Source organism: Aythya ferina, assembly GCF_964211825.1.
Source record: "Aythya ferina genome assembly, chromosome: 3".
Classification (NCBI taxonomy): Eukaryota; Metazoa; Chordata; class Aves; order Anseriformes; family Anatidae; genus Aythya; species Aythya ferina.
The window spans coordinates 76,903,361-76,925,155 of record NC_140298.1 but is presented as its reverse complement, the minus strand read 5'-3'; the positions used below and the strand labels follow the sequence as shown (position 1 = coordinate 76,925,155).

General features: G+C 34.5%; 1 protein-coding gene across 14 annotated transcripts in view; it reads left to right on the top strand.

The window, feature by feature from the left end:
• TBC1D32 (TBC1 domain family member 32) overlaps positions 1 to 21,795 on the top strand; it is an 82,961-nt gene that overhangs the window by 9,751 nt on the left and 51,415 nt on the right. For all 14 annotated transcript variants that reach the window (XR_014691490.1, XR_014691491.1, XR_014691492.1 and 11 more), the window contains 16 exons: positions 179 to 257; positions 395 to 495; positions 582 to 643; positions 1,079 to 1,223; positions 1,978 to 2,037; positions 3,605 to 3,704; positions 3,976 to 4,113; positions 5,677 to 5,769; positions 6,020 to 6,162; positions 11,049 to 11,176; positions 12,376 to 12,577; positions 16,343 to 16,425; positions 18,045 to 18,183; positions 18,836 to 18,923; positions 20,429 to 20,547; positions 21,253 to 21,369. Coding sequence is in view for 9 of the 14 variants with exons in the window: in XM_084514611.1 (XP_084370737.1) it covers positions 179 to 257; positions 395 to 495; positions 582 to 643; positions 1,079 to 1,223; positions 1,978 to 2,037; positions 3,605 to 3,704; positions 3,976 to 4,113; positions 5,677 to 5,769; positions 6,020 to 6,162; positions 11,049 to 11,176; positions 12,376 to 12,577; positions 16,343 to 16,425; positions 18,045 to 18,183; positions 18,836 to 18,923; positions 20,429 to 20,547; positions 21,253 to 21,369 (1,797 nt within the window). In the remaining 5 variants the exon portion in view is untranslated. The remainder of the gene's footprint in view (positions 1 to 178; positions 258 to 394; positions 496 to 581; positions 644 to 1,078; positions 1,224 to 1,977; positions 2,038 to 3,604; positions 3,705 to 3,975; positions 4,114 to 5,676; positions 5,770 to 6,019; positions 6,163 to 11,048; positions 11,177 to 12,375; positions 12,578 to 16,342; positions 16,426 to 18,044; positions 18,184 to 18,835; positions 18,924 to 20,428; positions 20,548 to 21,252; positions 21,370 to 21,795) is intronic.

Sequence of the window (21,795 nt, the reverse complement as noted above, 5' to 3'; positions counted from 1 at the left end):
TCCTGTGGTCCCAAACTATATATTTATAAAATGTGCTTCACATCTGTATAGATAACTGAGCAATATATTAAGAATAATGTCATTACATATTCGTTATTGTGCAGTACTAATATACAGTTCCATGGTTATATAATATATTTAATACATTGCTTTTTTTTTTTTTTTTTTTTCTCCGTAGGAGAAAATTCTTAGGTTTTATGCAAGAACATTTTCTTCATCCCCATTTAATATGACACGAGAAGTCTATACAAGTTTAGGTATGTGCATTAAATTATATTTAAGACTCCAAGAGTCATGTACTTCCTGAAAATCGATTACCTTTTACTGTGAGACTATTATATGGTCTGTTTTGCCACTCTTGTCATTGAGATGGGTTTTATTTCTTCTGTTTTAGCACAACACTTGGAATTTTACTTTCTTTCTGAAGAATATTCACTTCGTATTTCAGCAGGTCTGGATGTATCTAATGCAAACATAAATCATTTACTTAAAAAGGTATAAATGAACTTTCCATACCTCTTAAAATTTTTGTTGTTACTGAAACATCATGTAATCTTTTTTAATTATACTAATATTAACAGGTCCGTCTTTTAAATGAGTACCAAAAGGAAGCTCCTTCTTCCTGGATTCGTTATCCTGAAAAGTATGTCACCTTCACTGTCTCTTAGTTTAGTGTTTTTTTTTCTATGTATTTTGCTAAAATTACATGACTATATTTTCACAGGCTCCACACATCACTGGTCAGTGCTAAGGAAAAGTGGAATAGGGAAGTTATGTAGGAGTGGTCATGGATCCTATTAGGCTGCAAATTTAGCTTTCAAAGCATTTTGCAATGTCATAAGTGTAACATTTAGTGCTTATGAAATATGTAATCATATAAGAGAATATACATGTATGTTGCTGTTCATTTTATTTATGGTAACACAAATAATTAATATCCTTACAAGACCAAATTAAAGATAATGTGGTTAATATTTAAGATATGCATGAACAACAAGGATTTACAATAAATTTTGGGTATGAATATTACTGATGGAAAGTGATTTTTGTTTTATTTTTTTCTTATTTGTATCATAAGGTATATGGAAGAAATAGTGGAGAGTACCTTGTCATTGTTGTCAGTAAAACACGATCCTAATCATCCTGACTCTCAAGACTTTTTGAGTCCAGTCTACTTTTTGGCTCTGCTAGATATCAAAGCTGTGTGGTTTAAAAAGTGGACGGTAAGCAAAAGGAAAGCAAAGGGGAAAAAAAGCAAACAAACTTGTTGATGTCAGATGTATTTTGAAAAGCTTGATTTATAACTACTGTTATCAGAGACCTATTGTGACCTTGATAACAACCTATAATAAGAATTATAATAAAGGAAGTGTATTGTTTTAGGCATTTAAGTCCTTTGCCCCTTAACACTGCTCCGTCCCTTACTGTTTGGTTACTAATCTACATAAATCTTTGGGGAACTTGCTGCTTTTCAGGCCATTTTTTCTGTCCATTTGCTGTAATTGATTGGTATCTGCCAAAAGACTCAAATATTTCTTTGGAAGACGTGCTGAGCATGAAAGTACAGTTATGTTATCTTACAGAAATTGTCTGCTGTAGTGGATGTTAGAGAATTTTGCAGACTACCATGTATAAATTTATAACTTAAAATTTACATGACAATGTAAATTGTCATGTCAATGTAAATGCTAGACATGTAATCTAGCATTTCAACATTATTACTGATTTTTCTGTTTTACTGTATGTTCTGCACATTTCAGAATTTTTCTAATGACCTTTTTTTTAAATCTTAATCTACTGCAAAAAAAGGCCCAGCTGGGTATAATACTGGTTTACGTGAGCTGGAGTTTAATACGTTGAATATGTACTGTGCACAGGATTCCTAATGGAACAAAATTGGAGATAATTTTGACTTTTTGATTCAAAAGTAAAATTTATATTTTTGGAGTTGACTCTAGTTTTTCTTTGTGATTTTAGCACGCGTATTACAGCAGAACAGTGGTACTTAGGCTTTTGGAAAAGAAATATAAATCTTTGGTAAGTATTTCCCGAGGAAATTTTACTTGGAACTTGTTTTTGCTTTGTCCTTTTTGTCAGAGCTGTTCTATGTTCTTTATCTAGATTAGCCTTTTTTTTTTTTCTTTCCTAATTTTATCTCTGATTAAATTGTGAAGAAGGGTATGTGTTCTGTTTTGGGTAAGTAGAAATTTGATTGTTTTATGGCAAGTATTTAATTAGGATTATTTTCTGTTAATTTCTTATGTTGCATCCACATGCAACATAAGAATTATTTAGAATTAAATTTAGAATTATTTCTATCAGTGTATAAAAAGAGAAGATGAAAAAATGCAAAAACTCAATGCTGAATTTGGATTTTTGATGAAAAGAGACTCAGAAAAACATTGTTTTCTTTAAGTTCTGTTATGAAACATGGGTTCAGAGTGTCAGCAAAGTAAAATGAAACTCCATGGAACAAAAAGTTTATGATAGGAAGTTCATTAGCAGAGTAGAATAATATAATGAGTAAGCATGGAGTAAAAGTGTGTTTTTTTTAGCACATCTGTATGCTTTACCTTTTCAGTGTGTAAAAAAATTAGCAGCTCCAAAATGAAAAAGTTTAAATTTATTGCATATGCTGTATTGTGATTTGTTTCTAAATACATTCTCCTGGAAAAGAGTCCAGTGGAGGACCACAAAGATGATACGGGGCCTGGAGCATCTTCCCTATGAAGAAAGGCTGAGAGACCTGGGTCTGTGCAGCCTGGAGAAAAGAAGACTGAGAGGGGATCTCATCAATGTGTATAAATACCTGAGCTGTGGGAGACAGAGGGATTTGGCCAACCTCTTTTCAGTGGTTTGTGGGGACAGGACAAGGGGTAATGGCCACAAGATAGAGCACAGGAAGTTCCGCACCAACATGCGAAAGAACTTCTTCATGGTGAGGGTGATGGAGCACTGGAGCAGGCTCCCCAGGGAGGTTGTGGAGTCTCCTTCTCTGGAGATATTCAAGGCCAGTCTGGACGCCTACCTGGGCAGCCTACTCTAAGGAATCTGCTTTGGCAGGAGGGTTGGACCTGATGATCTTCTGAGGTCCTTTCCTACCCCTATAATTCTGTGATTCTGTGATGCACAATGATACAATTTCAACTTGTATATACAGTTATATACTTGTATATACTGGCCTTTGCAAATGTCAGTAATAACACTGGCAGCACCCAGTAACCAAACTTACAATTTAGTACTTGTAGTGTAAACAGAGGTTTTTTCCACGTGAATAATGAAAATCTTCTGTATTAACCATATAGTAATCACAGATTGTTATTAACTTCTCAGAGTACTTGCATGTTCTCTGTACTCTTTTTTTGTAGATTGATTGTCTTAATGTTTATATAGCTGAAGTTTGTGTTACTGTGTTTTAGTAGCCATGTAAAATTTTGTATCCTCTTTGATGGTTACCCCAACCAAGGCGCTGAAACATGAGGTAGTTGCAGTGATGTGAGAGTTTACATTCTTGTGTTAATGGACAATACTAGAATACAAAAGTAAACACATTTCTTGTAAAATGCCAGACATTTTATTATTATTGTTATTATTTTTTCCACAGATTAACGCAGCTGTCCAGCAATGTCTTGATTATTTTGAATTTTGCAAGGCAGCAGTTAATACAACTTCTAGAGTCAATGACTTTTCCCAGCAGTATTCTAGTGAGTATCTTTGCATGTATTGCATTGTTTGCACATGTATTCACATTCTCTATGTCTTTAAGCATGCTGCCTCAAGATAAAGACATCCTATATGATTTTCTTCTTTCAAAAGTATTTTGTCTGTCTTTTGAGAGTACTAATAACAGTGGTTAACTACTTATGCTCTCTGCTTTTATATACAAAATGACTCATATATGTTACAGGTAGTAGCCAACTACTGGCAAGTAAATTAATAAAGACAAGTTCTAATTTTTTGGTTTTATTGTTGTAGGTGATAAGCAGAAATTTTCTTACACTGGACCAGAATTACAGTATGTCTACTTTGTTCATTCGCTGTGCCTTTTAGGCAGATTGTTGATCTATAAGCAAGGCCGAAGTCTCTTTCCAGTACAGCTGAAGAATAAAAAAGGTAAGAGGGAGGGGTGAGGAAAATGGAACCTGTTGAGCAACAGTATGCCTATACCTGATGTTTCCACTGCAATGTTGTGAACATTGTAGGATGATGTTCTGTTTTAGTGATTCTGTGCCTGTAAAACTTTGTTAAAAGATGGTATGGAGAATTTTGAGCATCATCACATTTTTTTTTAAATCTTTAATGGATATGGTTGAATAGACACTTTTTTCTTTATGTCTAATATACTAATTTCATGTTGAAGGGGATGTGGCTCAGTATGTAAGTGCTTCAGTCTTTTTAGGTACGAGTAATATATTTTGTCAAGGCAGTTGATATAATTGGTTGGAAAAGAGCCATGTTCAGGCACCCAGACAGTTTTTCAGATGTGAAACAAAATCAGTACTTCAAGCTAAATGTAAATTGAAAGTAATTGCACTGAGTTTGACTTACTAACATAATTAAGATAAAAAAGTGTAGAATAAACTCAGTACCTGTGGAACAGAGGTGTCAATAAGGGCAAGGGAGCTCAGATGTAAAAGCCTTTGCAAGTCCAGAGAAATCTACATGTAGTGATACATTGTGTGGTAACAATTGTAGCTTTGCATTCTATTAATATCTCTATTAATCCAATACAGAATTCATAATGTTTCTGGATAGTAATTCTTTTGTCTTTTGAAGGTAATTTATACCTCTGGCTTGAGGATCATAACTTTACACCCTGTATAGAACAGTGGTGAGGAAGAAACATCCACTAATCAAGTCCTTTTGTCATTTATGGATTATCTGTATAACTCCATTTAGCCAGTGATCCATTGATGATGCTTACTTTTTTTTCTCTCCCCCATAAAAGTAATGATCTTATCATCTGTCTTCTCTGCTCCTTCTCTGCTCTATGGATACCAATCCTTTCCTCACAAATTGTCAGATTTATTAATATAATTGCATTAAACTTGGAGCAATACTTCCCAGCATGCATTTGGCTAATCATTGTTTTTCGTTTGAGACCTGAGGAAGGGTTGTATCTGACAGCTTGTCCCTTTTCCATCCGTATCACTTAATGTAGTGGCAAGGTCATGCATTTTCCAACAGCCATGTACATTCAGTTTTTTCAAACTCTGGCTGCCACCTGCTTCAATGAAAGACATGGTGAAAATGTAATTGGCTAGGAGCAAGATTAAGCCTTAAAAGTTGATCATGAATTAACCCAGTAGATTTCCTGGGAAGTGCTTGTCCTTTGATGTATCAGTTGTACATTTACCTGTTATTTACTATGAAGGCATAGTTAGTTGCTCGGAGAAGTTGGTAGATGCCCCATCCCTGAAAGTGTTCAAGGTCAGGTTGAATGAGGCTTTGGGCAACCTGATCAAGTGGTAGATGTTGCTGCCCACATGGCAGGGGTTTGGAATTAGATGATCTTTAAGGTCTCTTCCAACCCACACCATTCTGATTCTATGCATAATGTTGATTTTTCTCAGCAAAAGAAACTGTTTATTACATATTTACATAATTCATTTTATTTATAAAATTAAAGTCACACTTTAATTTCAAGAGTGCTTTCTTTTGATTATTTTTTAATAGATTGTGTATCCCTAACCGATCTGTTGGTGTTATTTACTCAGCTTATTTATTGCTCTCCAAGTTACTCAAAGACAACTTTGGCAGTGCATACAGGTAAATGTTTGTTTTTAATATATGCTACTATGTATAATAGTAATGAGGCCTTTGGTAACTGTTTTTTTCAATTTTTAATTTCGGGTCTGTTTCTTGTGAAGATTTTTATATTTTCTTCCTCTCCTAGCTTTTCTTCATCTCTCTGTTAAATCAGTGCTTAATGAAATTATGATTCAAAAGCATTTGCATATGCTATATAGGAATGTTTGTGTAAGTTGAAATATAAATTAATACTTCTTGTATTTGACAGACAATTATTCTCCAGCAAGTCTTGTTATGGAGATCCTGCAAGTTTTTTGTGATCAAACAGGTTGTGCTGCTGAATGTTTATATACAGATGCAGTGATAAATGCCCTACTTCATCCTGTTCAATGTTTACTGAGTGGTACAGAGGTTTGTAGTAGTCTTCAAAATAATTTTTAAATTTGTAGAATTTTTGTAGATGTAATTAAAATGTAGATGTAATTAAAATGCAGAATCATTTTAATATATTTTCTACATTGAAGATTTATGTAATCATGTGGTAACTTCTGTAGTGTTTTCTACATTAGCTATTACAGTGTTCCTTAAGTTGTGCATGCTGTCATTATGAGTTGTCTGACAAAAGTGTTTTTTTTCAAATCTTGTGAATAGTAACAGAAATTGAATAGTAGTGAGACTATTCCATTTGGAAGCTTACTTGATTTTTTTCCTATGTTCACAGGTGTATTTTGCATATTATCTTTCTTATCAGCTCTGTCTGCTATTTAAAAGGAAACTTCTATTAATTTTTAAATTTGGCTGGCAACTTGAAATAAAATTGTTTCAGTAATTATTATGGGTAAAGTATGTAATTCCTTGTAGAAAACTGTAGTTTTCTGAAATGTTAGAGGAAAGAGCTTTTATTCTTTTCATTTTTTTTTCTTTTATTTTAAATGTCTCTATTAGAATTGTAAATATTTTGTGTAATGTTACCTACCTTTAAGTTCTTGAAAGCCTAGTTGCACTTGCCTGCAAAGAAGTTTAAGTTTCAGCCCATCCTATTGTTTTTGTTTTGATGGAGATGCTTACATCCATCTAGGTGACTGTTAGCCTCAAGACAAAGAATTTGAGGGCCTGAACTGCAGATGGCATGCGCTAGCTGCCTGAGCTGTCTTATTTTGAGAGAAGTTAATAACTGAGAATTTTTTAATTTCCTGAGATGAAAGCTTGTAAAGACAGTTTAGGTTCCTAACTTAAATACCTCATCCAGATTCTTAAAGTTAAATTTTTTCAACATTCTCCTGATTATTTTTTCAGTGCAGTTTGTTTATTTTTCAGGAAAGGTTCTTCATATTAATGCCTGTAAATATTTTAATTTATCAAAATACGCCAGTGCTTTTTGAAAAAGTGTAAATAATATTTCCAAATAAATATTTTAAAGTATATATTTCTTTAATGTTTAAAACCATAGTCTTAGAAAAGCTTGATCATGTCAATACTTCTTTACTTCTTTGCTGTGTGCGGGACAGAGCACTGGAACAGGTTGCCCAGAGAGGCTGTGGAGTCTCCTTCTCTGTAGGTATTCAAACCCTGCCTAGATGCCATTCTGCAGTATGTGCTCTAGGTGATCCTGCTCAGCAGGGGGGTTGGACTAGATGATTTTCAGAGGTCCCTTCCAACCTTGGCCATTCTGTGATACTCCTTTGCAAGTATCTGTACTGAGTTTACTAGCATTGCATTTTATTTAAGGCATACTAGCATTTTATTTAAGGCTATCTATGAATGCTTTGCAGGGTTAGCACGTTAAGTTGTCTTGATCTTATTGTAGGCTGCAGAACTGTAGCACAGATTTTTTTAAAAGACAAGAAGTCACTGAGCCTGCATATAGCTTGGACACTGGTAATCTTTGGGGATCTCATCAATGTTTATAAATACCTGAACTGTGGGAGACAGAGGGATTTGGCCAACCTCTTTTCAGTGGCTTGTGGGGACAGGACAAGGGTAGTGGCCACAAGATAGAGCACAGGAAGTTCCGCACCAACATGTGAAAGAACTTCTTCATGGTGAGGGTGATGAGGCACTGGAGCAGGCTGCCCAGGGAGGTTGTGGAGTCTCCTTCTCTGGAGATATTCAAGGCCCGTCTGGACCTTTTCTTTCTTTAAAAGAAAAGAAAACAAAACAGGGCATATTCAGGAATATTTATTGCACAGTAGGCTGTGTATGTGTCGTAAATCTGGAACGTGTCATATTTGTTCCAATGAAAGTACAAATTGTTTTATATCAGTTCTGGCAAACCAATAGCTGGAAAAGGTAGGAAAAGTCAGGGTAACCCTGTTCCTCTTTTACAAAAAGTGGGATTGGTTTTGTTTCCCAGCCAAACCACTGGCACTTCTTAGACATGTAAGAATCACACGTCCCTATGAAGGATCTATTGTCTGTCTCTCCAGTGCTGGATTGTGGGTATACGGCTCCTCAGTTGCAGAATAGGCCTGATGAAAAAGTTATGCTGTTGTTTTTTTTTGCCTGTTTGTTTTGTTTTGTTTGTTTGTTTTTGGTTTTTTAAGCAGAGTAGTCTTCCATATATGCAGTAGAGAGGGAAGAAGAAACTTGGTGGCTATGAGCAGGAGTAGTCAGAAGGATTGGTTTGTAGGTAGTAGTGTTGACTTTGGGAGCTCTGTAGTCTTTTAAGTTGCTGCTGAAACATAGCTGGTACAGATCATAGTATTCCCATTGTAAATAAACAAAGTACTATGTGTGTTTTTGTCTTGCACAGGGAAAACAAAATAATAACAATACTCTTTTGAAGAGACAATGACAGCACAGTATGTTCCTTTCTTAAAATTCTGAACAATTATACCATGTACTCTAAAAATAAATGGTCAGAGAGAGTTTTTTAACCCTCTATTTAACATGAAAATTTAACAAAAAAAAAAAAAAAAAAAGAAACAAAAACAAAGCCTGACTAAGAAAACAATAAATTCTAAAGAGAAAAGAAGGAACTTACTCTATGCTTTTCTACACTCTTGCTTCATGACCTTTTACACAAGAAGAATCAGGAAATTAAATGATTCCCCATCTACCTAATAATACAGTATCTATATGTACTTCTGCAACTAGGTCAAGTTTTGAAATAAAGTTATATTTTTCTCTGATTACCTTGAGCACTGGCAATAATAGTAAATTACTTAAATTGTAAAGTAAATACCATTTATTTTTCCTTGGTGCAGTGTATAAAATATAGAGCTACCTGTGAGGGAAGAAGCAGGAGCTGGATTGCATAGCACTGTAAAAATCCCTGCTCCCAGGAGTCCAGCTTTCCTTGATGAATAACAGAAGAGTGGAGAGGATTTAAGCAGTGGACTTCAGCTTCAGGATAGTGGGGCCTTATTCCCTGCTCTGATGTATAAAGTATTCAACAAGCATTACTGGGAGCAGTAATCCTCCTTAGTTCATCCTTGCCTAAAATTCATCTCACTGTTGACTCCATTCTGTTTTCCTGGGTGTGTATAGGGGGAAATTACCAAAGGGTATTTTTTTCTTGCTTTGAAAACTGTTATTCTTTTTTGTAAGTACATCTGTTCATGAATTCTGGTAATTTGGAGTGTTTCTTGGTTTCTGGGTGAAAACAGCTCCAGTTATTTCATGACTGTGTGTTCATTCTGTATATTCACAGAATCACAGAATGGCTGAGGTTAGAGGAGACCTCTGGAGGTCATCTGGTCCATGCTGTCCCACTCAAGCCACTTGCACAGGACCATGTCCAGACAACTTCTGAATGTTTCCAAGAAGGGAGACTCTGCAAGCTTTCTGGGCAATCTGTGCCAGTGCTCAGTCACCCTCATAACAATAACAATAAAAAAAATGTTTCCTCATGTTTAGATTGAGGCATATGGACAGGAACAGGGTTTTTGTGACCACCAGTAGGACCCTGGAATAAGTTCTGCAGAATTATAGCTGCTGTGTACTGACAGGCCCTGGACATATCTCCTCCCTAATTATCCCATCCCTGGGCTTATTTGCTTGGGCTCAGGGCCAACCTAGGTAGCGGTATGGATGTCAAACCTTGAAGACAGCTGTTTGATAAAGCTCTGTGAGGAAGCCTCATTGGAGATCCCCCACAGAAATGTCTCTTGTAATGTCTCAGCGTAGACTCACTCCATCTCTGGAGTGGGTTTTAAGTTGAGGTTCTCCCCCTCATTTCCTGCCTGTACTATGTTGTAGCAGCATTGAAGCCAGGCATCCCATTTATCTGAACCCCATCCCACAGACGAGACTTGTTGGCTTGTTTTACCTCAGCCTTGTTACTGTAAAGTTGCCTAGTGATCACTGGTCTGTCTGACCCTGATCGCTCACTGATTCAGCTTCATGGCTTAACCTCAGACCTCTCTCATCTCCATGGAAGGGATCTGAATTGTTGAGTGAACTTGCTTACCATCACTGGACCTGGTCTGCTCAACTTGCTTGGGTATGGTGGGAATACCTGCCAATCAGATGGAGAGCCACTGCCTCTGGCTGCCTTGTTATCACTCTTGGCTCCTGACTTCCCTTCTCTTGCAGAGCAATTTGCCCTTTCTGCTCCCTGACAGGTCCTTCATGGAATACATGAATTTTGCTTGTCTACTATTGAAATAGTGAGTTTACTTACTAATGAGCAATAGCTAGTTTAGCCTTTATTCAGGTAGGACATTCACTAGTGATAGTACTAGACTAAACTGAATCCTAATGTTAAGTGTTCAGGTCCCCTTGATTACAGCTCAGAGGTGCAGTGCTCTGAAGTGAATAAGGAATTAGCAGATGACTTCTGCTTTGCTCCAGTGTGGAAGGCTTCCCTCATGGTTCCAAAGCAAGGGGCTGTTTAGACCTACTGCTGCCAAGAAATGAGGTAGACACACAAGATTTTCCTGTGAAATTGGAATTCCGTATCTTGCCAAAGAGTTGCCAATGCATATACAGCAAAGAGGGAGTTAGCATGTATTTCACCTTGACTCAGATACTGTTCTTGCATTCCTAAGTGACTTATCAAGAGTCTTTCCACGTTCATTGTGGGAAAAGAGAAGAGAGTTTAGAAATATGTGTTCTCTGTGTCTGTGTAGTCATTAGATTTCTGCCATAATCATTAAAAGTAGCAATTACAACCTTCTGTGATGAATGTTTTTATATGATGGCATTTGAACGTAGGCTACTTACTTTTGTTTAAACCATTAAGCAGACATCAGAAAGGTGACCTTCATTCAGGTTCTGCATAGATAAGCCAGACTTGAATAAACAGCTTTCACAAAAGCATTGAATTTAAAACTTCTTTTTTGGCTTCCAAACAGGTATATATAAATTGCCTTGAAACCACTTTAATTGATGTAGCTGATATTTTGGCAAGGTTTGCTGCTGTAGAAGAAGGTCTTTCTATTCTTCTTTATGGAGGAAATAAAAACTCTGCTAAAGAAGATAGGTAAGAGAACATTAATGAATAACATTAGTAAGTAATGAATTACATTAGTCTTATGAAGCGAGACTCATTTCAGTTTTTTTTTTTTGTAGCATGATATGTTTTGTTTATGTTTGGAGTAAAAATATCTCATTATCAATTAAAGTAGGAATTGTTTTGGAGAATGTGTAAGGGAAATATTTATGTGTATAAACAGGTAAAATACACTTTAAAATACTTTTATTAAGGAAGATTTCCATGGTTTCTTTGTTTTTCCTATTCATTTGAGGGCTTTCTTTTTCTCTGAATGTAGTTCCAGTATATTCATAGTGCTGCTGTTCAGACCAAAGTCTAATATTGTCTATTTTGCTTGTTTTTAGAATAAATATTAAAAATCAACCTAATTTACTGAAACAATAGATTTATTGTAACATTCACTTATTAATACATGTAGAGGCAGATCTTGTATCAGAAACTGACATTTGTAACAGCGTGCCTAATATAGTATCTGTATAATATTCTAATCCTGTGTGTAGTGCATTCTTAGCTGATGCTAAAGTATGAAATTGGGCAGTAAAATTGAGACTAGCATTTAAAAGTGTCTAAGCTGCAGGTCATTAAAATAACCCTTATGTCTGTGACTGTCAATTATTTGGAATATATGTCTTCTGAGAGGGGAAAGCTCAGAAGTTGTGTACATTTTTATGGGAGTATGGACGTAAAAGCTTTTTGGAGGAAAATGGTGGTGAATCTGATCTCTTTTGGGGAAGGAGTCGTATTTTGTGTTTTTAACCTAGAAGATTTCAGAAGCAGTTCTCAGATAGGAAAGAGGAAGAACAAAGATAAATCTTGCCTGATGTGCTTCAAGAATACTAATAGTCTTTTTGATTAAGTAAAAGCTAAATTGATTGTCTTGTTACTTTTCCCAACTGGACTCTTATAAAACACGCAGTTTGTGTAGATTGTGGCCATGTGGACAAGATGGAAGGTTGTGACTGCATTTTTGTTTTATGTTAACCCGTAACCAAAGTAAAATCACTTGCTGTGCATTTCTTTTATTCTGACTGCTGTTGCGAATATTAATATAGTTGGTCGCTCCATAGTGGGTTATAGTTTTTTTCCATTACCCCTAGAACAATTTTTATAAGCTCTATCAAAGGATTTGTTTCAAGGCTCATTGATGACTACAAACCAACATTTAAAAAATGTTATTTTATTTCTAGTCCTACAGCTGTTCATGTAATTGTTCAGTTTACAAAGAAACTTCTTCATGACGACATTTCTCTTTTATCTGGATCCGAGCTTTTGCCAGTTGTTAAAGGAGCTTTCATTTTTGTATGTCGTCAGATGTACAGAACATGTGAAGGCCTGCAGATGCTAATTCCTTATGGCTTGCATGAATCTATTGGAGAGGCCTGGAAAAAGGTAAATCTTGCTTTGGATTGGGAAGATCAGAAAAAAAATTACTGTAAGAGGTTCAGGTTATGTAATAGTTGTTCTGTGCTTTAGATTCCCTATACTTAAATAGTGAGATAAGAATTGTTCTAAAAATGAAGTTCTACTTTTCAAAATTTGCTTCTATATGTGAACCTAGCAGACACTAATTTTAAGCCTTATGTGCTTGAAGATTAAACCAGGATCTCTGAGGATGTATAGGAAGACCTGTCATTCATTGATCAATTCTTCTTTAAATACTGTCCTTGCTGCTAGAGGTCATCTGATGTTCACAATTTGTCTACTTATTGTAGGATTTTAGTAAAAATTGTTTCCCAAAGTATTCTCCTGGAGAAACTGGCTGCTCATGGCTTGGACAGGCGCATAGTTTGCTGGGTTGCCAGGCTCAAAGAGTTGTAGTGCATGAAGTTCAATCCACCTGACCGCTGGTCACCAGCAGTGTTCCCCAGTGATCAGTACTGGTGTAAGTTTTTTGTTTGACATTTTTATCAGTGATCCGGATGAGGGGATCAAGTGCACTCTTACAGACAATACCAAGTTAGTGGGACTGTAGATCTGCTTGAGGGTAGGAAGGCTTTGCAGAGGGATCTGGATAGGCTGGACTGATGGGCTGTGCTCAAACACATAATGTTCAGTAAGGGTAAATGCCAGGTCCTGTGCCTGGTTCATAACAACCACATGCAGTGGTATAGGCCAGAAGAGTGGCTGGTCAGCAGCTGCTTAAACATGAGCCAGTAGTGGGCAAGAAGGCCAATTGCACCATGGCCAGCATCAGAAATAGTGTGGCCAGCAGGACTATGGAAACAATTGTCTCCTTGTACGCAACAAGGTCTCCTTGAGACTGCACCTCAAATACTGTGTTCAGTTTTGGGCCCCTCACTGCAAGAAAGATATTGAGCTGCTCAGGCATATGCAGAAAAGACCGATAAAGCTGGTGAAGGGATGAGAAAACAAGAGTTGTGAGGAATGACTAAAGGCATTGGGGTTGTTTAGATGGAGGAGGCTGAGGGGGAGACCTTATCACTCTCTACAGCTACCTGAAAGAAGGTTGTAGTGAGAAGGATATCCATCTCCTTTCTCAGGTGACATGTGGTAGGACATGAAGAAATGGTCTCAAGCTGCACCAGGGGAGGTTTAGATTGTGTGTTAGGAATAATTTTTGGTTAGGTTTAGTGGAAGATACAGAGAAAAATAGGAGATTACAAATATTTGACTGAAATGCTTAGATGCCATTGAAATATTCTCAAGAGACCATAATGAGATGTGCAAGCAGGTGTTCTTGTCATACCTGTACATGGATATCTTATGAAGTATAGAGATTGCATTTTAACTTCTGTCTGATGCTAGTCTAGTGTTTATTCTGCCTGAGAGAACTTGGGTCCAACAGCTCTGACAATTTTGCTTTCTATTATAAATTTACTGAACAAGAAGTGTAAATCCTTGCTTTATTCACTAAACTTTTCTATTTTCATTGTTCCTATAGCAGAGTTCCTATGTGCAGTTTGAAAATTCTTATCATTTATTATGTTATTGTTAATATGGAAAAATGGCAGCAGATGTGGCAAGAGCAGTTTTCAGAAAGTTCACAGTGAAGTAAAAATCAAACAGAGGTTGGAATCACTAAAATTACAGTGTCAATATTTAGATAAGGATAGTGTATTAAACTTCAACTTTGGGTTCCAGCAAAACTGAAACAGTATATTTAAACAACAGATACTAGAACTCTTTGTGGAAAGACAAGCTGTGCTACAGTACTTTATTCTGAAAAATTGAAACTTTTTTTTCCCCTCTCCAGTGTTTGTAAAATACTTTCTTAGAGGAGAAGGATCAGACCAAGCTGGAAAAAAAATGTTTAAAATGCTAAACCTTTTTTTTGGAAGTCAAGGAAGCGGGAGAGAGATTGAATGCAAGGGAAACAAAATGGAACATCTGTTCTTGTCAAATGCTGTACACTTTTATAATGCTTAGAAACACAGTCACAATGTAAACTAAGGCAGAACGTATCAGAAAGATAAAGCATGAAAGAAGACTTGAATCATTACCTTGTGGATATTTTTCACTACTTTCGTATACAAGTATTATCACAAAAGCATAAATCTTGATTGAAAATAAAATATTACAACCATAATTATATCACAGTAAACTCTATTTCCCATCAGAAAATGTTGGTTTTGAAATGTTCTTCCTTGCATTGAAAACTTTGGAGTTTAGTTCAATTTAATCATGCTGTAATTCACATAACTCAAAAATCTGTCAATCTTTCTGTGCTTTCCTGGTATGTAAGTAGTCAAGTAAGTCTTACTTGAACTAACTTGTTACCCTGTTTAATGTTTATCAGTCAGACTGTCATATACTTTTGATGGGTATTTCCATTTATTTGCTCTAAAGTACCATAGCATCTACACATACACAAAAAAAAACAACAACAAAAAAACTTTGCACATCAAAAGATTTTATTATGATAAATAACATCATTTAGACAAATTGTTTTGACACATAAAGGATAAATAGCATAAGTGTGTGGAATTGAATCATGAAACATTTAACTGACAAAATTCTATTTCTTCATATTGGTTTGGAGATCAAGGGGAATCGGCTTCAGGAATCAACAGTTTAGGACAGCAAAGTCATGTTTTCAACTCTGCCATCTTGATTTTTTTTAATATTTTTCTGTTGTTCAATTTCAAAACATCTGCAGTTTAAGATATTCTACCATTTATTCTTGATCAGAAATGGCAGACCATGAATAAAATAAAAATAAAATCCAAGCATTAGTTACAAAGATTTACCACCTGTCTTACATGGCAGATCTTACTGGAATTTTGAGGGAGAAACTGGCGTTTTTGTACAGATGATGAAAAAGGGGAAACTTACCAGGGCCAAGGTAACTAATTAATTTAATTCAGGAATCTTTTGTGGATGTCTTAGATCACGTTTATAAGAGGGTAAGTTAACTGAAATTAACAACTTCTCACTTACATTAGAATATTATAATATGGTCCTTATCCCTAGAAACATAAAAATTTTAAACCATTAATCCGAAATATAAGGTGCTTTTCACACAAGTTAATTTTAGACATCTTTTTAATTAAAACACCATCAAATATGTTTTTATGTGTGCATGCACACACATATATATAGAATCTTTATCTCTCTGTAGCTTCAGGTATATCCATACCTATACACATAAATCATATAAATAAAATTATAAATAAAATATAAATAAATATAAATATAAAAACAAATATTATAAATAAAATGAATATTATAAATAAAATTAAAATAGGCAGAATTACTCAATAAATGTGGCATTGAGTCATTCGTTCCGGAGGTTGTTATTTCCATTACCTGTGGCAAAAGCAGAATTAAAATGTTGTTCTGTTTCTTTAGTTTTTGCATGAAAATTTTGGCTAAAAAAAAATCTGATTAAAAAATACATTTTTTTAATTTCAAAAATTAAAGAATAAAAACTTAAAAAAAAAAAAAAAAGTAATAGCTTTAAAATGGTTTATGCCTGAGTTAAAAATGGAAAGTGAGCTTTCCTGGAATAAAAAATGTAGTAGAATGATATATTCTATACCAAAGGCTAGACTCAGAATCTGATCACTGTTGTTTTTTTTTTTATTATTAATTTGTTTGTTTTTTAAAGTAAAATGAGCAAGATCTGGAGCTTAAAAATGGTGTAAATAAACAGTGTAAGAAGGGTTGTTTATTATTATTACTTTAATTTCACAGATGAGCTTGCTTTCAGAAAGAGTACCCACTCCTGTAACTGGTGCAGACTCTACTTCATCAATAAGTCTAGAGTCAAAAAATGTGTAAGTGTTGATGCTTAATTTATGCATGTGCACAAGTATGAATGGACACTGCAATTTTATTCACAATTCAACATTTTATAACCCTGTATTTTTTAGGGTTTTTGCCAGGAGCATGGTCATCCTAGCATGAGTCTCATCTGAGTGGCTCTGATGGGATGTTAATTTAAAACTCTTCTGCTACATGGTATCTACACCTTCATAATACTATGTAACAAGATTGCCTACATTCTGGCTGAAAGTCAGAATGTAGGCCATCTTACATGTTAAGACAAAGACATCCTTGCTTTTATATTGCAATTTAATTTCCCTTATGTGTGTATATATATATATACATATATACATATATATATATGTGTGTGTATATATATATATATATATATATATAAACCTGTATATTTCTTATCTGGAAGCATACAGACCTGTGAGCCTTAAAATTGAGATTTATGTTGGTGTTAGTGCAGAGCCAGTTATTTAAGCAGATTTTTATTATACTTTAACATAGATCTCATGTATAATTTGCAAACATGCCACAACAGTTTTGACTGCAGCCTGTAGTTGTAGCATGTGGACTGGATAGCAATTCCAAACTAGTGGTGAAAAGAAATTCAGAAATGCAGAGCTCTTACTAAGGAGGCTATCACTAATCAGTACCATTGGCATAAGCTACAATTTCCTTCTATCATCTAGATTTTCTATTACATTACAGAACGAGAGAAACTGATAAATTTCTGTGTGAAATTTTTGCTTCAGAACACAGAATGGCAAGGATTGTGCAGCAGTGATTAAAGTTTGGGGTAATGGTTGACTGCAATGAGAAAAGCTGCTTGCTGCACAAGGATAGGATTCTTAGTGATAGGAATCAAAAGAGGGAAAATGAGAACTACAAGTGAGAATCCCATTAAGCAAGTGCTTTTAGGGAAGCAGAATCATATGAGTCTAGTGACGCCTGAAGTGGTCGGTAGTACCTTCTCAAAGGTCATGGAATTGATTCACTTTTATTTTGGGGGACAGAGTATTTTATAGGGCAGAAGGCATCATCATACTTCCTTCTTGTAATTGCTGTTTTCCCTGCCATGTTGGTAGAAAGTATTACTGCTCTTAAAAAACAAACAAACTGTTGTATATATTGCTCCTTATTTTCATAATTCTGTACTAATTTTCTAGCAGGAGTCTTTCTCTCTTCAAACATGGATTTTTATTAGTTACTCACAGTGTATTTACATATGTGAGAAAGTCTTTGCCAGCTTTGCCACTTCACAACTGCCACATTAATGCCTTAAAAGACTTGTCCAGAATTAAACAGTAAATCATAGGTACATGTATGGATGACACAGGTCTTCTCGGTTCCCTTCTGCTTCATCTGTCTGTTCCATGCTCCTTCCTTACCATGTAACCTAATCCTTCTGCCAGGATGAGTTTGGATGTTTGTGCATTGTTATTATTATTATTATTATTATTATTATTATTATAAAGATAACATAGACTAAATGTAAAGTGAATGAAACCTTTTGCTTTTTAAAGTTAATTTATAGTTTTTCCTTTTTTCATGATTTATATATATATATAAAAAAAATACAAATATATATATATATGAAATGATTATTTTGCTACTCCTACAGTTTATTATGGGAAGAAACCTTGCTAGATGCCTTGTTAAATTTTTCTGCCACACCGAAAGGACTTTTTCTGCTTCATAGTACAGGGGCCATGAATGACTGTGTGAGCTTTATGTTCAACAGTTTATCAAAAAAACTCCAGGTAAGCATTACAGAGCAGGTACAGTATTTCTTTCCTTTAATGGTTACAATAAAATAAAGAAGAAAGAAAATAATAAGAAAATAAATCCAGAAGAACTTTTGTCGTTTATACTGCACAGAAAATTAATTTTAATTACAGATAATGATCTTTGATGTTAGTGTCCTATAGATATAATTTTGTTGGATGTTAACCATCTTTAGAATGCCAGACATATATTGAGTTTTTATGACTTTTTACTGAGAAGTTCAAAGTAAAATCTTGTTGGTAGGCATTGTTGAGATCTAGATAAAATGTTAGCATGTAACCGAAAATCAGCTTATATGCATTTTAGGAGAAAAAATGTAGTGGACATCCTACTGAAAGTGTGCAAAGAAATTTATAATACCAAAATTTTTATTATTTGCTGATGTTGCATCTCCCAAACATAGAATTTATCATTTAAATTTTGATAAGATACTTTACTTGATGTTTTGTTTGGAATCTGACCCTGGCAAGTCTGTACAAGATAATACCTGTGAACTGTTCAAGTCTAATATTACAGTGGATTAAATTCTATAAACATGGGTAGGAAATATAAATATTTAAGAGATCTTTTGAGAGTTTCATGTCCTCTGCCATATTAACTCTGTGCTTTTATATTTGTTACTAACAGACAAACAAATGTGAAGAGTTTGGTAATGGAGTGATTATTGCACAACTGGCAACAACACCAACAGGTGCAGTAGCTCTACAGAGTTCAGGTAATTTTAAGAAGGAAGTTACAAGAATAGTTATGCGCTGTAGTCTTGCACAGTAGAAAAAAAATGGTGGGAAAGGTATTAAAAAGATGAACTGACTGGAATAATTATGCATTATTAGCAAAGGCTCTTTAAATGCCTATCGTTTTTTATTATTATTATTCAGGGAAATTTATTCTTTCAGACTTGAAAGTCATTCACTTATCTCAATGAAATCTCCCCCCCGCCCCCACATTACACAAATTTTTATTTCATTGTGATTTCCAGAAATCTCCTGCTTGTGCATTTATGACTGTTAATAATAATAATAATAAAAAAAAGCTGTTAATAATTTGCAAGTACTTATTGATTGGCAGATCAGAATTATTAAGTGCTGATTTATGTAATTTATATATGCACTTTTCCATGGCTACTGACAACTCAGAGTGAGAAGCTTTATAGACCTGAATGTCGTTTATGCTCTGGTGCAACAATGAGATAGAACTGAGATTTTTTTGATTCATGTTCAGAGAAATTAACTGTTGTCATACCACACATGTGTCTAGGTAGTCGTTGTGTTAATTAGAATCTTAGCAATAAAGTAAAGCTATCCTCAAGTTGCTGAGGAATTTGGTGAGGTACAGAAATTGCTTATATTCTCTTTGAGTATCTAGAAATAGTTGGTGTGTAATTAAAGTGGCTTGGCTGAAAGATTATTACAAAGGCAGGGAAATTCTGCCAGTCAAGGAAACTGATTGTTATTTGTTTATTATTTATGCCTCTGGGATTTTTCAGAGAGCAAGGAGAAGACTTACTTGAGTAAATCCATCTGTCCTATTTAAGGTTCTCTTGCTTTTTATGGCCTTCAGCATCAAAGAAAAATGGTAGATCAAAAATAATCAGCATTGATTTTCAGCCCTTAGAGCAGGTTGTGTAATGTCTGTGAAGTTTATAGTAAGTTTGTAACTTAGACTTGGAGATTTCAAATGTAGATGTCTATTTTTACTTTTTTTAAAAAATATTATTACTAAACTACTTAAATTCAGCTAGTAGTGTTTCCCTTACAAATATTTTTCGGTCATTATAGTATGTTTTCATACCCTTTTCATACTATAACTCACCAATAAATTGTGCATAAATACAGATTTACAATATCTTACCAATAAAACCACAGAGCCAATGCTAGGTAGTCTTGAGAAGTTAACTAGTTAAGAAACATCAGCTGCTCATTTACATGAAACATGCAATATATATAAATATCATCCTACTGTAGTACAATATTCTTTGTGAACTGCTACTGTAAAATTGAATATCAGCACACTGCTGTAGAAAGGTAATTTGACCAAAGGATTGAGAATAGAAGGGAGAGGGTAAGACTCAGGCAGTCTGTCCTGTGAAATTTTAGTACATAGTGTAGAAAATTTTGAGAATCTGAGTTAGAACTGTGGTATAAAATGTTTTTTAATATGTAAAATTGTTTTTCTGGTATTCTTACCATTCTCATGATTAAAACAAAAAAATTGTTTTAGGGTTTATAAAGGCCCTTGTAACTGAATTATGGACTCTTTTGGAGTGTGGAAAAGATGATGTGAGGATAACTCAACCCAAATCTACTCCAGTTGACCCTATTGACCAAAGCTGTCAGAAGGTGAAAAGTTAATTAATAATCTTCTTTACTGACGTGGAAAAAAACAGTACTGTATTTCAGATATTATGATACATAACTTTCACTAGTTTTTTAATGCAACTATGCCTGTTTTCTGTCATATGGGGCGAAATTGATGTAATATGCTAGTCAAATAATGGTTAATTGAAAAAATTCTTTTGTTACCTGGTAGATCACAATGCCAATGTTCCATTAAAGATGATATAACAGTAAATAGGCATGACAGAAGTGAATATCTCAAAATACTAGCTATCAGTTCAAGTCTTGAATTATAGTAGTAAGATCAGGGAGGAAGATGTGTTTTTAGAGTGTGCTGTGTCTCTAAAATTTAGAATTGCTTGGTAGTACAAGTGTTAGGATTTTACAGATAATTCTGAAGTTATTTCCAGAATTATATTTCATTTACTCCATTGGAAAAAAATTCAACTTTACTAAGCCACCACTTGTAAAATTTGATTGCTTGTACATGCTTCCCAGAGACTACTGGCCTTTTTGCTTATATACACCTGGCAGGTTTGCAGTGATTTTGGCAGCTCTATTTATGTCAATTCCAGACTACACAGAAGGATAAGAACAAACTTAAAGTAAATAATTTTTAACATACATTTTGTTATACTTAGCTGACTAACAATACCTTTTGTCATTATTTGACAAAATTTTATTATTTGTCTTATTTTCTTTCTCTAGTCTTTTCTGTCTCTGATAAACTTGCTCACTTATCCTGCAGTTCTTGAGCTCCTGAGTAAACAGGATATACCAAATAAACCAATGTATTCACTCCGTGAAGTACCTACAGATATTATTGTAAGTAGAGTTTTATAGATTTTAAAGAAAAATAATAGTTACATGAGGATATTTTTATTGAGAAATTATTACTGTAATAAAAAGTAAGTTATTACTTCTCCTTTGAAATTTTCTGCATTTTGTATTATATACAGCATGAGGGCAGTATATGCACGTATCAGTTCATGTTAACCAAAATTTTCATTTTGAAATCCTAAAGATAATAAACAATTCGATGCGTAATTTAAAGATCCTATTTCCTGGCTTGTATGAGAGTGTGTTTTTCCATGGAAAAAGTGACATTGTTATCTCTGTGTGTGCATGCATGCTAGCAAATGCTGGAAAACACCTATATATTTGTATTTATATAATATTGCTTTATTAGACTGTGGATTCAAAAAAAAAGATAAAAATAGAAGCACCTCAGGCTTTCTTAATAGCACAGAT